The 16,476-nt window shown below is 43.1% G+C and overlaps 1 protein-coding gene across 3 annotated transcripts in view; it reads left to right on the top strand.

The window, feature by feature from the left end:
- Window positions 1–16,476, top strand: part of PGS1 (phosphatidylglycerophosphate synthase 1) — a 125,292-nt gene that overhangs the window by 98,216 nt on the left and 10,600 nt on the right. For all 3 annotated transcript variants that reach the window (XM_080993834.1, XM_080993833.1, XM_080993832.1), the window contains 6 exons: window positions 5,714–5,903; window positions 6,792–6,869; window positions 7,564–7,663; window positions 9,803–9,992; window positions 10,394–10,572; window positions 14,393–14,926. In XM_080993834.1, the coding sequence (XP_080849960.1) occupies window positions 5,714–5,903; window positions 6,792–6,869; window positions 7,564–7,663; window positions 9,803–9,992; window positions 10,394–10,572; window positions 14,393–14,926 (1,271 nt within the window). The remainder of the gene's footprint in view (window positions 1–5,713; window positions 5,904–6,791; window positions 6,870–7,563; window positions 7,664–9,802; window positions 9,993–10,393; window positions 10,573–14,392; window positions 14,927–16,476) is intronic.

Here is a 16,476-nt window from a genome sequence, read left to right as displayed (position 1 = left end):
TAAAAGGTGCTATATAAATCAGCTAAAAAATATGATTGTGTTTTGTGCTGAAAGTATATGCTACACTTCAGTCATGTAGCAACCGTTTGGTTATTCATCATCTTCAGGAACACAGGATATGGAAATATACCCACATGAGGTCATTTTTGTGTTTTGTTGAATGGATGGTACTACTGCCAGGGTTTTGAGTAAATTAGCATCTTACTCCTAGGGTTTCGTTTGCTTTCAATAGCACTTTTTTGTAATGACAATTACTATATTTCTTTTAGAAGCAGCTTGCTCTTTGATCTGAGCTGTTTTCCACGCAATTGTGGGAAAGAGGAAAAGGTGAACACTCAAACTATTTGTAGCATCCAGTAAGCATGACTCAGTTAAAACAAGGGAAAGCAAAAGTCTCAGGCCACATGTTCACACCCAGCCTTCTTACTTTAAGGAAGTTACCCTCAAGCCTTTATTGTTCATTGCATCAGAATGTTAACAATAAAACTAGTTTCCCAGATTCAGTCACAGCCTATGCAGAAATACAGTAATATAGACTCAGGCATTCCAGTGAATCAAGAGCTGTTGGCAAAAGCCACTATGTTGTGGCTTCTGTGTGGGTGATGCACACTGAGATATCATGCAATCTCTCTTCTCCTGTCTGCCGAAGAAGCTGAGGTTTAACAAGAATTGTGGTACTTGAGCTCACTTTGTCGTGATATTAGTCAAAGACCCACTTCCTAAAAATAGATCTTCCAAAACCCCCAGATTTATAAATAGTAGATACTTCAAATTCAAGCGATAGACAGACACCCCTTATTCAATTCTTTCCCCCTCCGTAGGTAATTTTGATACTGCATTTCTGCTGGCTAAAGAATTGCTTTCTGGATTAGCCCACCAGGTTGATAATATGGGATCAGCTAGCTGTTTTATTTAAAGAACTGCATTACCACTTCATGGTTGAGCCATGGAGGCTCAATATTTGGTCTACAGGTGGCATTTATTTTTTTAGGTAGCCCACTTTCAGTTGCTTTGGCTCAGTTCGCATAATGCACTAAATCAAACCCATAGCTTGTAGAAACTATGCTGCTGCTTTCCGTGTTAGAAACTGAGATAGGAAAGCCATGAGCTAAATGGCATCTAGGTTCTGGGCACAACAACGGAATGCCAAGGCACGCTTTTTATAACAAGAATACAGAGCTGAAAATGAATGAACTGCAGCTAAAATATTACACTCATTTTTCACATTTTCCCCTGCCCACCCCCCTAATATTCATAAGAGGGTCTCTTCTCCAGTCTTCAGAGAGTAGCTGGAAATGGGGAGGCAGAAAAGCTCCTTTCCTTCCACTCTGCAGATTTAAACTGAAATCTTAGGCCCAGTACTGCTCCCAGAGCTCAGAAACTGCTCACGCTAATGTAATTCCTGTTGCAAAATGCGCCTAAAACAATGGGAGTTTTGAACACTAGCTGCTTTGCTATTCATCTGGTCCTGCTGCTGTGAGCTAAGCCATGGTTTGTCTCAGTGTGATACTGGGCTTATCTTTTGTCTTGCTCCAGACAGAGTTGTAACAAAGGTTTGTTCTAAGTGTACAGGTTGTAATTTGACTCGAGTAAGACAAATTATGAGCCTGGTTTGGATGGCGTACTGAGCCATACCATGGTTAAGCTCACAGCAATGTAGCAGCAGCAGGGCTGGAGGAAGAACAAAGTGGCCACAGTTTCCTCTCCAGGAACCTGCACATTCGCATTAAGCCATGGTATGGTTTTGTGTAAGATGCAAACCGAGTCTTTAAGTTTATCTATTTTAGCAGAAATAGTTGCCCTGTTTAATCACCCTAATTCCACTACAGTATGTTTTGTGGCACCCTCATTATGGAACACTCCTCACTTGAGAGGCTTGTCTCACAACGACATATTTGCTGTGCCTGCCGAAGATCTTTCTTTTCTTTTCTTACATTTATAATTTATTCAAGGCAGTGTGTATTTATTTAACATAATTTGTAGCCAGCTTAATTGTAAATAAAACCTCTATGCGTGGCTTCCACCCAGGCACTGACCAGATCCAGATTTACTTAGCTTCAGCGATGTGATGATGTCTTGTGCCTTCAGACCAGGTATTTTCCCAGCCTTTGTAATCTCTGTTGGGCATGATCAATGCTAGTCATAGAGTCAACCCACTGAAATCAATGGACTTAAGTAACTTGAGTCCAGTGGGTTGTATCCAACAAAGTCATCCCTTTTGCCTGGACTTCCACCTGTGCAATAGGACTTCCTCTTGCCCTCCTCTTCCTGCACCCCATCCCCAAAATCTGTTCTTGGATTCCTGCAATACTTGTGAGCAAATTGGGGGTGGGCATGCATGGAGAAGAGTTGGAGAGGAAGAGCTACTGCACAGGCAGAAAGAAGTTCCTTTGTTAAGGGGGCAACCTTGTTAGATACAACACAATGATTTCAGTTGCACTGACTTGGATGTCACACCAATCTTAAATCTTTTACTGACTAAAGATATTTATTGAAGTTCTAAGATCTGTGGAATTTCTGGTGCTGTTAAGTTTTCTGTAGTGATTTTATTCTCTGTTGCTAGTTGCTTGTTCAGTGTTTTATAGTTTTATGATTTTGACACTTACTGTAAGTCCCCAGAGAAGTTTTAATTACTGGGAGGAGTGGGTAGTTGGGCTGAAAAGGCAGTTATTAAAAGCTCTGTAATATAAAGAAGAGATCCGTGTGTGCTTCCAGACAGTTCCCCTTTTTGGACATGGAACAGTATCTTCCCATTCTGCATTTCAATTTTGGATGATTCTTGACTATTGAGAAAGCTTTAAAAGGTGATTGCAAGATAGCATTCTGTTCTGTGGAAAGGAAATAAGAAGCTCCGCTGTGTGTAGTCTCTTACATGTGTTGAAAGAAGACATCTTTGAACTCTTAGCTATCTCCATAAATTTCTTAAAATGGGAGATGTGCTCATCAGCAAAACACAAGCCGCAGGGTAGTCTTAACTCTATTCATGAAGATAAAGCGGATTAAAGATCCCTGGGCCCTGTCTATTGTCCTGCTCTGCTTGTATTAGAATAAAGTCTGTGTTTGAGAGGTGTGATGCTCTCTCGCCCCCCACCCCGTTCGCAGAAGGAAATTGCAAGATACTGTTAGGGATCACTGAGAGAATATATTGTTGATCATGTTATATAAGTGGACAAGCACAAATTGTGTTGATATTGTTTCTGTGCACATGCATTTAAGTGTAGCCATGATGTTGATAAAAGGGAGGGAGGGTGGATTCCCACAATGCACCAAAACCATGTTCCTTATCAAGTTGTTTTGGGCATTTGAAAAGGCATTTGAATGTGCTTTATGTTTAATAAATACAGGTAGATAAACCAGTGTCACCTTGCTAGTTTGCTGCTCTTCACAGACAGGACAAGGGAAGTATTTCTTAAAGTTCTCCTTTTCAGTTTAAGGAGAATAGAAACTTTCCCTCCAGATTACTGTAACTCAGTATTGCCAAAGCAATGCCCAGTCCTCACAAACTGTTGAAAAACGAAATTGCTAGGAATTCTTCCACACTCTGAGTCAGATCTCCATTGTGATGAATAGGCAGTGACAAACTGGTGGGCTTTCTGGGAAATGCAATGGCAAACTGTCTGGGGGTTTTTTGTGCAAGGATGCATGCAAACCTTGTGAAGATTCAGTGTTTTATCATGAAGTAAATAAGTGAAATCATCTTCCCGGAATCTGTGGTCACTTGAGCTTTGGACCAAGAGTTCCTCATAACCCTGAGTTCCTCATAAAGTTCTGGTAAAGGTCATGCACATTGAAGCAGATCACATTGATGGAGCAGTGTGGGATTCAGCTGCTCATAAGCTTATATACTGAGAGGATGGTGTCTCTGTTAGGAAATGGTTTGCTAATGTACAGTTAGTTAACGTTATTTATTTTAAAAATTATTTATTAAATTTATATCCTGCCCTTCCTCCCAGAGGAGTCCATTGCTAAACATGTTATTTCCTCTGAGCTCAACTGTCTTTTTTGGTTTGTCTCTGTATCCTTCTCAAAATACAAGCCATGGCTGTAATAATGCCAGGGCCTTGAAGCCGGATGCTGGCACATTTCTTCCCTGCCTCCAGCTTTGATGTTTGTTGTGTTGTAGCTTGTAGTAGTTTTCTAATAGTGGATCTATTTCCACCAAGGATTATGTTGTGATCTCCTACATGTGGTCTTTTTGGAATAAATACCAGAGAGAAGCTCAAACTTCCTAGATGAAAATGAAACCATATTTATGCAGTAAAGATAACTAGGGTACAATATAAACAATCAGTTGAAATTGAAGTACACCAAAAGAATAGCCCTATTTAGATGTTCTTAAATTATAGAAGGAACACACATGCTGACCAGCCGCTTCTGACATTTCTTTGTTGAGTGGGAAGGTCTAAAGGGGGATTCTAAGTGCATTCGGTGTTTGGTTGAATTGACTTCCAGTCTTCCCCATTCAACACAGGAAGGTTTGGGGGGGGGGTTAGAGAGGTGCTGCTAGCACATGCACTCTGTATAGCTATAATTTAAAGGTTGAATCCAGCTAAGGCACCATCTGCATGATAAATGTAAAGCAGCATCATACCACTTTAAACAGTCACAGCTTTCCCCAAAGAGTCCTGGGAACTGTAGTTTGTTAAGGGTGCTGGGAGTTGTTAGGTATTCCTTCTTTTCCTCACAGAGCTACAGTTCTGAGCAATCCTACTTTCCAGAGAACTTTGGAAATTGTGGCTCCGTGAGCAGAAGAGGGTTTCCTAACAACTCCATTCATCCTTTACAGTTCCGAGGATTCTGGTATGATGCTGCTTTAAATGTATTGTGCAGATGGGCCCTAGGTCATTGTGCAAGCAGAGCAACTTTTGCAAGTGCAACAGAACTCCCCCTCCCCCTTCCCCCTGTACCCCTTGCACTGCACCAATATCTGCTGGTGAGGTGGGGATAGAGAGGAACTCCACAGCAAATTTGGGTTCATGGAGGGGAGAGAGTGGAAGTTTCCTTGTGAAAGCTATTGCACTTGCGAAAGTTCAGTGAATGCAATTGCTCAGTTGCATACAGTGGTACCTCGGCTTATAGACGCTTCAGGTTACAGACGCTTCAGGTAAAGACTCAGCTAACCCAGAAATAGTATCTTGGGTTATGAAATTTGCTTCAGGATGAGAACAGAAATTGCGCGGCGGCGGTGCAATGGCAGCGGGAGGCCCCATTAGCTAAAGTGGTGCTTCAGGTTAAGAACAGTTTCAGGTTAGGAATGGACCTCCAAAACGAATTAAGTTCTTAACCCGATGTACCACTGTATAACCCTGTGAAAGGCTGAATAGGACTATAGTATTGCTATTTCAACAGCTGAAACATGAAGGGATCACTGCAGTCTGTCACCTTGGGTATTGCTACTCTGGCCACTGTCTTTTTACAGAGCATTCTGTTGCTGTTACACAGTTGTGGGTCAGCTTTACTACTGTCCGCAGAGCCTCCTCTTTAGCCTTGAAAGGAAGTTATTAACATACAGCTCAGGTCTGCCTTCCTTCCTTTGTCTACAGCCTGCTGTTCCCCTTCTTGGCAAAAATTGCCCAGCTGTGAGTAATGGAGGTGAAAGGCAGATGTGTAATGCTTCAGGCTTGACTACCCCCTTGCTCACACACCTGGAGGCAATATAAAGGAGAATAAAATTTAATGTATGCAACTCAACCCACTTCTTTCTCCTTATTAGATCATCATGGCTGCTGTTGGCCCCGCTGCTCTCTCCTACTATTCCTCAGCTAACAGCCCCACCTTGCTGCCTCTGCCCTGAGGGATCCCATAGATTTCAGTGGATCCGAAACCTCGTCCCAGAGTTTGGAATTGCCAGTTCCCATGTTAAGGTGCTTTCCTCTCCGACTGAATTCTACGAACTTATGAAGGTGATTTGGCATGTCTCCAGCGTGTAACTTTGGGAATAGGGGTGGCAACAGAGCGTCAATGTCAAAATGCATTTTCTTCATCCATTATTGCTTTCAAGTCCTGCATGCAGGTTTGCCATATTCTTCTTGCTGGCCACTGTGAAAACAGAATGCAAGAGTAGATGGGCAGGGCTTTTTTTTTTTTTTTACATTCATGTGTTTCTGTTGCCATTTATTGTGTTAAAAAATGACAAGCCAAAATTTCAGAAGTACCCAGTTGTACTCTGCAGCATCCTAAAAGAGTTTTTTTCAAGCTTATGGATCACAGTGCTTTATCATTCCTTATCCAGTAAGTCTTAGTGACTGAGCCCGTATGACTTTCCTCTGTATTGGATCTTAAGAAACTAAGTGTGGGGAGAAAAAATTCATTTGACCAAGTATTATGTCCTTTCCCCCTTAGCTATGGTGAGGCAGGAGAGGCTTGGCTTGGCTGTTTTAAGGCACTTGGTTCAATTCCTGTCATTTGTAAAAAAAAAAGTTAAGGTAGCAGGATTGGGAAAAGACCCTTTTCTAAAAACTTGGAGAGCCACTGCCATTCATAGTAAATAGTAGTAGCTTCATAGTCTGGCTCAGTATGAGGCAGCTACATACGTTAAGTCTTGGACCTGTCAAGTGAAAGCAATAGAAATGCTGCCTTGTCCACTCTGATCAAGAGATATTTGTCCTAAAATACAATGAGGCATGCTGTAAGAATTTTGTGTGCTCACTTTGATACAAAAAAGAAGAGACATACTGATAGATAAAGCTGAGTTTTTCACTTTTAAGTACTGGGTTGAGTGGACTTTGGGAGGAACTTGAGGGCTTCACATGACAGACAAATCAGTGAATCTAAACTTTTCTCTCTCTCAGGGACAGATAAAGACGGCCAAGCGGCGAGTGGTTTTGGCTTCACTCTACCTTGGAACAGGACCTCTGGAACAGGAATTAGTAAGTGTTTGAGCTGGAGAGAGCAGGCCACAGATGTCTGAGAAATAATCAGTTAAGAGATGTCCTCTATAGCTCTTCTTCAATGTTGTACATAGCCTCCTTTTTCTAACTCCTTAATTCACAGATCTCTACCTTTCACCTTCCCTTCTTTCATCTCTGCCATCTTTGTCCTGTGGGCTTTTCATGGTAGATCTGTCAGCCTAGAAAAATGAAGGCAAAACATATTGTCATTGATGACAGGCATGCCAGTGTGCCATATATATCTGCTGTAAGAACTGGTCTATTCACACATTCTTTTTTCATCTTTGCTACATTATTCTATCCTACAATGACAACTTTTCTGCAGCCTGCTTTTGGACTAATGAGGAGCCTTTGGAAGAAATAACTTAATGATAGTCTACAATGAGAGCCCTAAACTATTAAATAGATGAAGGGCCCTAAATTGTGTTCTCTCTGTCTTGTGACTGTTTTAATCTTTGTTTGCACAGTGTTAACATTCCTGTGATGGGAGAATAAATACAATCTGCAGTGATGGGAACTATTAATTTCATCCTCCTTTTGCGTGGGTGAATAGGCAGATGCCTAGCAGTGATAGCTGTACCAATTAGGGAAAACTATGAAGGCTTAGGAATAGTGTGTGCTCATAAAATTGGATCTTCCCTGTATATAAGTTTTGGTCTTATATTGTCCTCAGGTGGATTGCATTGAAGTGGCTTTGGAAAGGTCATTGCAGGGATGTGGGCCTTCCAACTTAAGAGTGTCCATTCTCTTAGACTACACAAGGGGATCTCGGGGTAAGTGTGTGTTGCTTGGTCACAATCGCTTCTCGTGTTAGCTGGGCTCGGCTGTTTAGGCAGGCTGGACATCTCAGCTCTAAAGAACGATGTTTATAACCTCTTCAAATTTAGAGGATTTCAGTAGTCTTAATCTGCAGATTTTCACACCAAGACTCTACAGGCAATGGCCATTTTATGCAGATTCAGTATGCGCACAACTGTGCATGTGTGCATCACTGCAAACCTGAAAGTAACTAGAAAAAGGGCAAAAACGGCACCTACCAATCCCATGAGCCTTTGAAAGTCCTTGCACTGACCATTGAAGCCTGTGGAGAAGTGGAGTTGGAGCAAGGAGAATTGGAGGGAGTGATTGTGGTGGAGTTTGGTGGATTTAAGGGTTTTTCAAGGGTTTTCAGAAGTTTGGAGAGTGTTTGCAGGATTTTTCGATGGTGTTCCCAATATAAGCAATTTCACTTACATCCAAGTAAAACGGTCCAATTTTTTCTTCTGTTACATTTTGGCAAAATATTTTTGATGATGTTAGTCATTACTAACTTCATTGATTTTAGTGGGTCTGCTCTGAGTATTATGGAGCTGATACAGCCAGCTAGCTTCTGTGTTAGCTAAGAGTGAATCTTGGTATTCCATTCTTTCGCCTAATTAGGTTTCATCTTGCCAAAGTTGGTGGCAATATGGAAAGCACAAAACCTCCAACTCTCTGAGCTAGCATCACTGCAGCCACAGGGGAACATGTACATACCCAGGGGTGCCATCTCATCCTCAGGATTGTGGGTGTCCGCTGCCGTAATGTGGATGTGTGACATCACATGCACACGCCTGCACGTAGTGCATGAGACATCACACGGACTGCGTGCAGGAAAATGGTGACTCGCTGGCTGTGGAGCTGAACTGCTTCTCTCTTGGAGGCAGCGCCAGAGAGGCTGGCTGGCTCCCTCTCTCCAGCTTTGCTCATTCATTTGTTGGTGCCCCTGGAGTTGGCTCCTATGTACATACCAATCCTGATAATCAGTAATTACCGTATTTTTCTCTCTATAACACTCACATTTTTTCTCCTAAAAAGTAAGGGGAAATGTGTGTGCGTGTTAGTGAGCGAATGTGTGGTCCCTGGAGCCGACTGGCCCGAGTGCATAAAATCAGGCATAAAATCAGATTGCGAGGAGGAGGGAAAGCTGCAGAGAGGAAGCTGCTGCTTTCCTGCATTCTGCCTCAGGGTCTTACTGCCCACCCTCTTCTGTTTTTGGTTGCTGTGTTTGCTCAAACGCAACAAAGAGCAGGGAAATCCCCTGCCCTCCTGGCAAGCAGAGGGGAAAAGAAAGGATTGCGTCCTTCCTTCTAATTCCTTCCTAGTCACACTGCGCGCAGGCTCCAGCCCACCTGGCTCAGGTTCCGTCGGCTAGGAGCGCAGCGGACAGCCACCACCTCCTCCTCTCCGTGCTCTGGTGCTGCTGCTGCGCCCAGCATTCTAGGGACTCGCAGGCAGCCGGAAAACATGCAGGTGGGAGAGAGAGGGGGGGGCTGGCTTGGGTGGGTGGGTGGGGGAAAACTTTTGCCTTCCTTTCCTCCCTCCCGTTAAACCCCTCTCCTGCATTGTTAGCCAGCTGCTTCTCCGCACACCCCTCTCGTGCTCCTTGTCCCTTCTGTGTTTTTTCTTCCTTCCCCTCAGGATCTTTGCATTGGGTCACCCCAAATTCACCATCAAATCACATTACATGTCCATGGCTACAGCCTGCACAAAAAAACTCACGCACCCACTGTTGCCTGGGGCTGCAATGGTGCAAAAACGTGGTTACAAAGCATGGATCCACATGGATTCTCAGGATTTTTGCACTGGGCTACCCCAAACTCACCGTCAAATCACATGTCTGTAGCCACAGCATGAAGCACAAAAATGATACATCCACTGTTTCATTCAGAATTTTTTTTTCTTGTTTTCCTCCTCTAAAAACTATGTGCGTGTTATGGTCAGGTGCGTGTTATAGAGCGAAAAATACGGTATCTATTGTGGAACTTGGGCTGCAAAGAATGTTGCTATAAAATATGGCTTGAAGAAACGGCTTGCTTAAACTCAAATACGCATAGTGTGGCAAATCCTGTCCTTTTATTGAAGCTGGCAATCCATTTTCATTTCCCTCCCAGGCCGAAAGAACTCTCGGACCATGCTCCTTCCACTCCTGCAGAGGTTTCCAGAGCAAGTCCGTGTCTCTCTCTTCCACACACCTAATCTGCGTGGTCTTCTCAGACTCCTAATCCCAGAACGTTTCAATGAGACCATTGGGTTGCAGCATATCAAGGTCTATCTCTTTGATGATAATGTGATCTTGAGCGGGTAAGTCCCTTGTTGCAACAAACCTAATGGGATATGTAGATGAATATTGTGATCTTTAGAAACAACAGGAAAAGCAACTAAGGCAGAGCATACTGCAAACCTTGCTGCTTGTTCTGCAGACATTGTGACATAATTCTCTCTCGCACCTTAGCATTGCTGGAATATTGCCACTGTTTCTGCTTCTGCAGAATCTTACGAATTTATTCCCCTTTCAACTAAGCAGGATTAGGGAGGTAGGTGAGGGAGGGTATTTCTGCCTACAGATAGAAACTTCCTGTGATGGTTCAATAGATATTCACTCTTTTTTGACGGTACCAGGTATATGGGATAGAGTTTATACATAACTTTTCTGTTGTCATTCTCAGCTAGCTGTTAGCATTCTCCCTCCTTTCCCTTTCCAGAGCTAACTTGAGTGACTCTTATTTCACCAATCGTCAAGACCGCTATGTGCTCCTACAAGACTCTCCTGAGATTGCAGATTTCTTTACTGAGCTAGTAGATGCTGTTGGGGATGTGTCCTTGCAGTTACAGCAAGATGATACAGTCCAAGTGATGGATGGGATGGTACATCCTTACCAAGGTAAGAGGACCATTTAGTAAGCAGTTTTGATAGAGGCATATTTTAATTGGTGTTATATGCCCTCTCAGCACCCGAAGTTATATGAGCCCAGCTGAAGTTCATCTTGTGTACCTCTAGGCAACAAAGTACAAACAGACTCCTTTCATTTCCAAAGGGGACAGGAATGTTTGGGAGAGATTGTAACCTAGTATGCCTTTCATAAAGTAGGACCAAGGTTCAGACTTTCACATCTCTCAATAAAAGAAAGGGAACTCGGAGCAGGGCTCGAATAGACCTTGGAGAGTTGTTGGCACACCGAGTAGACAACACTGATTTCCTTTCCACTGGAGACTGAACCTAAGCTAAACCATGGAGCTCTGCCCCCCCCCCCACTTGATGTGTTGTTTGCATGACCTCTGGACATGCATGTCTTTGGTGTGGTCAGGTAGGGATGTCTCTTACGTGAGTCAGGAAGTCATTTAGCCCAACCAGTTGGGAACTGACACAATCTATAATATCTAGTAATGGGATTAACAGTGATGGAAAAGGTGTGTCAATAGATAGCATTGTGATTTGGGGAATCTTTGTAGCCCCGGTGCTGTTTCCATGATGTTTAGAAGTTTCCTGTGGATTGCAAAAGTAGAGCTAGACATTCTGATTGCTAGACGAATTCCATGCTTGTGAGTAGTTTTGCAACCTTACATTTGCAATGGGTGTGAGGGTTTTGTTTTTTAATAAAGCAAACAATTCCCAGTATTGTTGTACAGTATTTGCAGAAGAGTTTGTGCATGGATGCTTATGTGCTGGATATTATTATGTACTCTTAGTGAGAAAGTGTTTTTTGTATAGCACATTTGTCAGGGGAATACTCTTCTGTTACAACCTGAAGAAAGCAAATTTAATATAAAGTGTTAAGATGCTGGGTTGTCACCTTCCCTTGGGAGAGGTTTTCCAAGCACTGCCAACTGTTGAGACATCTTCCTGGCAACACAGTTGCTGAGATTTCTGTGATCAGGTGAGTTTCACAAAAACAAATGCCATGGGAATAGATGTGGGGGGGGGGGGGGACTGCCCTCCAGTGTCTGTTTTCTTAATTAGCACACCACAAAGGTTGCCTGACAAAAGACCATGCCTTTTGGATGGCGTTTGAATATTTGCCCTCCTTCTACTTCAGGGGTAGGCAACCTAAAGCCCATGGGCTGGATGTGGCCCAATTGCCTTCTGAATCTGGCCTGCGGACGGTCTGGGAATCAGTGTGTTTTTACATGAGTAGAATGTGTCCTTTTATTTAAAAGGCATCTCTGGGTTATTTGTGGGGCCTGCCTGGTGTTTTTACATGAGTAGAATGTGTGCTTTTATTTAAAATGCATCTCTGGGTTATTTGTGGGGCATAGGAATTCGCCCCCCCCTCAAAATATAGTCCACAAGGTCTGAGGGACAGTGGACTGGCTCACGGCTGAAAAAGGTTGCTGACCCCTGTTCTACTTTCTCCCCCACGCCCTTTAAATCATAAGGGCCCTCTTTTTTCATCATTCACACACAATAAACTCTGCTAGTTAAGTGGCAGATGCATACGGTATCTGTTTGGGCATTGAGTGAATGGTAATTGCTTTAACACTTGCTCTAGTTTCAGCGTTTCTAGGTGGAGGTGTGTGTTCTTCCTCGTTCTTTGTCCTTCCACTTTCCTTTATACAATGCCTTCAGCTAGGAATTTGCCCCTGACCCTTGCACCCAGGGAAGAGGGACATGCCTTCCTAAGAACACATTTGCTTAGAACTGTCTCAAGTATTACTCGTATCTGCTTCAACCTGAAAGTGAAGGGTTCTTTCACCTTCTGCTGACCACTGGGTTGGCAACTAGATGCTCAAATCACATCAGAAGAGCCAGCTCTGGTTGGAAGGAGTTGATCTTTTTTTCAAATGGGTATCCTTGCCATAATATCATAGTTTAGATAGCTACCAATGCCTTAATTAAAAGCCTGAGTATTTTATTACTGTTCCTAAAGTGGGCAATGCCGAATTACTGTAGAGGTATATTATTGGCCATGCCCCCTGCTGCCTTTCCATTTCTTTACGGTCCTACAGTACTAAAATAAATGTTGGTCTGGATTAGAACACCATGGATGAAAAATGCAGGTCATAAAATCCAAACAGTAACGGTGTAATCTTTTTATTCAGACTAACTAAAATGACAAAATAGCGAGCCACCTTTTGAGTTTTACCCAACTTCTTTAGGCTGATGTTAAGCAACCAAGTAAAAGAAAGGGTGTATTACGGGGAGGGGAATTGATGTTGCTCTTAAATGGTATACTGGAAGTCCTCCCTGCAGCATAGGACCATCTTAAAATGGTGGTATAGGAATCTCTCTGCAGACTATAGCATCACACTCCTGTGCATGCGTACTTAGGACTATGGACACTGAAGTCATTGGAACTTGCTTCTGAGTAAACATGGATAGGATTGCTTGGCAAGTTTGTGCCCAGTGCAGAAGATCAATTTGAAATAAGTTAATTTGAAATGCTGTACGAGATATTACTTCCACTTTTGCTTAATAGAAGGACTACCATGTTTTCATTGTTTCGCTCTCTGCCTTGTAGGGGACCTGTTGTCTCTCTTTGTATTAGAGGCAGATTGAAAAAACTGCTGGCTCTTACATCTCAAAGCTATTGGTAACAGACTGCTAGTATGCCTCAGTTCAACCTGAGATTTCTTCTGTTGGGCACACATTAACTTAATTAGAAATCTGTGGCAAGCTATAATGCGACAACCAGCCTCTTGTTTTCAGAGTATAATGTGGCCATTCTATGGTGGGTGGCAGAAGTCTGTTGATGTATGCTGCAGCAGATGAGGATATGTGAAGGGAGCCTTTATATTCCATCTGTCTTAGCAATGGGCTTTAGAAGCAGAAGGGGGGAAAGCATCTTTACCTTGATTCAGAGAGGAAATAGATGAAACCATCCATTATAGGCAGATGCCTCCAGCTTCTCTGATCAGGCCTGAGTAAGAGATTTCCTGTGCCTTCCCACTTTTTACACAGCTCCAGACTTGCTCAGAAGACAAAGAGTTCCTCCAGTCTGATTTGAGAGGATCCACTCTAATATGTGCAGGCACCGACCTTTTTAAGCACTTCTGATATATGTGTGACTGTGCCGAACTCAAAAGTGACCTGAAAATGTAACCAAAAGGGGCAGAACAGGGCAGGGGCAGAACGAGGTGTTTACAGGCTTTTTCAATGGTTTTTCAAATATACACAATTTCACTTAAATGTTTGGTGCCTTGGAATGTAACCCTCGTGTAAATTGGTAGTTGCCTATATTTTAATCTGTTTTTTGTCTTGCAAATTGTGGCTTGTACAAAAGGCAGTATATAAACCATCTAAATAAATACTTGCAGATCTATGAATTTTTGTTCTGTTCTTGAACTCAAACTAAAACCCATGCAGTTTGCCTCTATAGGATTGAACATGAGCAGAAAGTGTAGAAAAAAATCAGATTGTAAGGCTCCAGTGTCGACATCTGTTCAGCTGGCAAACTCCTCAGATGTCAATAGGAAGTCCTCTAAACTGGAAAGCGTACCTCCAAGTGGCCCATGCTTTATATGGAAGAAATGCATTCGCAACTGCTGATATAGACTTATCCTGTGATAGATGTTTTCCTCTGAATGCCCCGACATTTGGATACAGGCTCCTTTTTGGATATATGTTTTTCTCTCAATGTCCTGGGATGATCTAGCTTCCATTAGTCATACTGGTATTCTTTTGATCTCTTTATAGTTTCCTTGCACATGTACAGGTAATGCTGTTCAGCATTGTCCCCCATTAAATCACTTATTCATGCCCTCAGGAGACAAGACGGCCTATTGTGAAGCAGCAAATAGGAGAGTGATGGAAGTGATCAACTCTGCAAGGACCAGACAGGAGTTGCTCCACACTCAGACTTTCCATAGCAACCATGCAGAAGGAGGAATCCCATTGTCCAAAGATCCAACTGCAGCTACTGACAGGCAGCCTGAACCGGACACGTGGATTTATCCTCTCATACAGATGAGACCTTTTGGGATTCAGATAGATGAGATCGTCACGGAGACTCTCCTGTTGGAAGCAGAGCGGGGTGCCAGCATACATCTCACCACGGGCTACTTCAACCTCACACAAGCCTATATGGACCTGATCCTGGGCACCAGGGCCAACTACCAGATCCTCCTAGCCTCACCAGAGGTGAATGGGTTCTTTGGGGCCAAGGGAGTGGCGGGTGCCATCCCTGCTGCCTATGTTTACATTGAGCGGCAGTTCTTTAGCCAAGTGTGCTCTCTGGGTCAGCAGGAGAGAATTCGGCTGCAGGAATACTCTAGGTGTGCATGGACATTCCATGCCAAAGGTGAGATATTGTTGGGGGAAGGCATTTAATATAAGAGCTTAATATTCAAAGAGCTTAGTTTGCTTTTCTGTTGAGATACTTGGTATACTTTATACTTAGGGGCAGCTAACCTGCGGCCCTCCAGATTCATTGGACTCCCAACTCCCATCAGCCCCAGCCAACACGACCATGATCACGGGTGAGGATGAGAATTGAAGGCCAACAGCAACTGGAGGGCCACATGTTCAGTACCTCCAATTTCCCTGAATATTTTACCTAAATTGGGGGCTAATGCATTGAATTATCTTTTAGTATTTGCATCCACTTTGGGAGAAAAGCTTGGATAATTTCCATGCCAGTTTCTAGCTTGCTTAGCCTACTGCTTTTTTCAATTTTAGTGATTTGATTGTGCATAGTATCAAAAAGGCTAGGAATAATCATGATATGTTTCCAAGAAGTGTATGCTGAGGATTCTTGAATCAGATGCTTAATTCACAGAGGCCATGGCAGCTTTGATTTAAGCAGCACATTTGGTGCCTCTTCATTCCTGAACCGACTGATAGCAGCAAAACCTTTGTGATGTATTGTGGGTAATTACACAGTTTGCATTGATCGCTTTGACTCAACTGTTCAGACAGACTTCTAGTTCTAGCTAAAACCTGTTGGTACGTTTCATGACCAAACCTAAATATGAGCAAGACTGAAGTTGTAACTTTGTCCTTACCATAGAAGAGGGAAGCTATCTGATGCTAGATACGGGAAAAGCTGGGAGTGGAGTTGTTATTATTTGACTGCTTGTCATTTTGTCTGATGCTGTTTCTTCATTTACTATGTAAGTGATGTAGCCAATGGGGAAAACAGGAAATTGTATAATTTGTGTCCCTGGAAGGGAGATGTGAAAGCTAATTGTAGTCTTAAATTAGGATTTGTCAGTTGATAGCTTGTGGCCTGAATTCCCTTTGTACTTCCCTAAGCTGCTGATCTTCCAACCAAGGGGAAGAGGCCTACCTGAGTGCATAAGGGAGATGAGGAATCCTCCCCTAAATGCACTGACCCAGTCTGTTCTAGGAAAGGAGGATGCTGAAATCAGGTCCATTCACCAGTGTTTAGGTCCCTCCTTTCTCTTTCTCCTTTCTGATGAAATGTTTCAGCTTCCCCTTCTGTGAGGAGAAGTGTTGGGTGGGGAAAGCAAGGAGACACTGTGGGATTTCATAAAACGATGGATGTTCAGGATGCAGTCAGGAGTGGAGAAGTGTGTTTCAAGTGCCTGAGATGCTCCCAAAAGACATGGGACCACTGATGGTGAAATAACTGGGCTAAGCTTTGTGATTCTTTTGAAAGGACTGAGACATACCCATCATATTTTGGAGACCAAAGCATAAGTCTTGGAGAACTAATTCTTATGCTATATGGAGGTGTTCTGAAGTTCTCTTGTGTCACAGAAAACTGCTGCCGCTCAGCTGCAGCTTTGACAATGATAGACACTGCCTCTATAGTGTCACTTTGGGTTCCCACTTGCTTCTCCAATGGTTGTGTTTTTATTGAGATAGTGTAATGAAGCACCACCCCTT

Source organism: Podarcis pityusensis, assembly GCF_964106645.2.
Source record: "Podarcis pityusensis genome assembly, chromosome: 2".
In the NCBI taxonomy this organism is placed as follows: domain Eukaryota; kingdom Metazoa; phylum Chordata; class Lepidosauria; order Squamata; family Lacertidae; genus Podarcis; species Podarcis pityusensis.
Note: the sequence above shows the minus strand (reverse complement) of the source record. Positions and strands in the feature narration are given on the sequence as shown.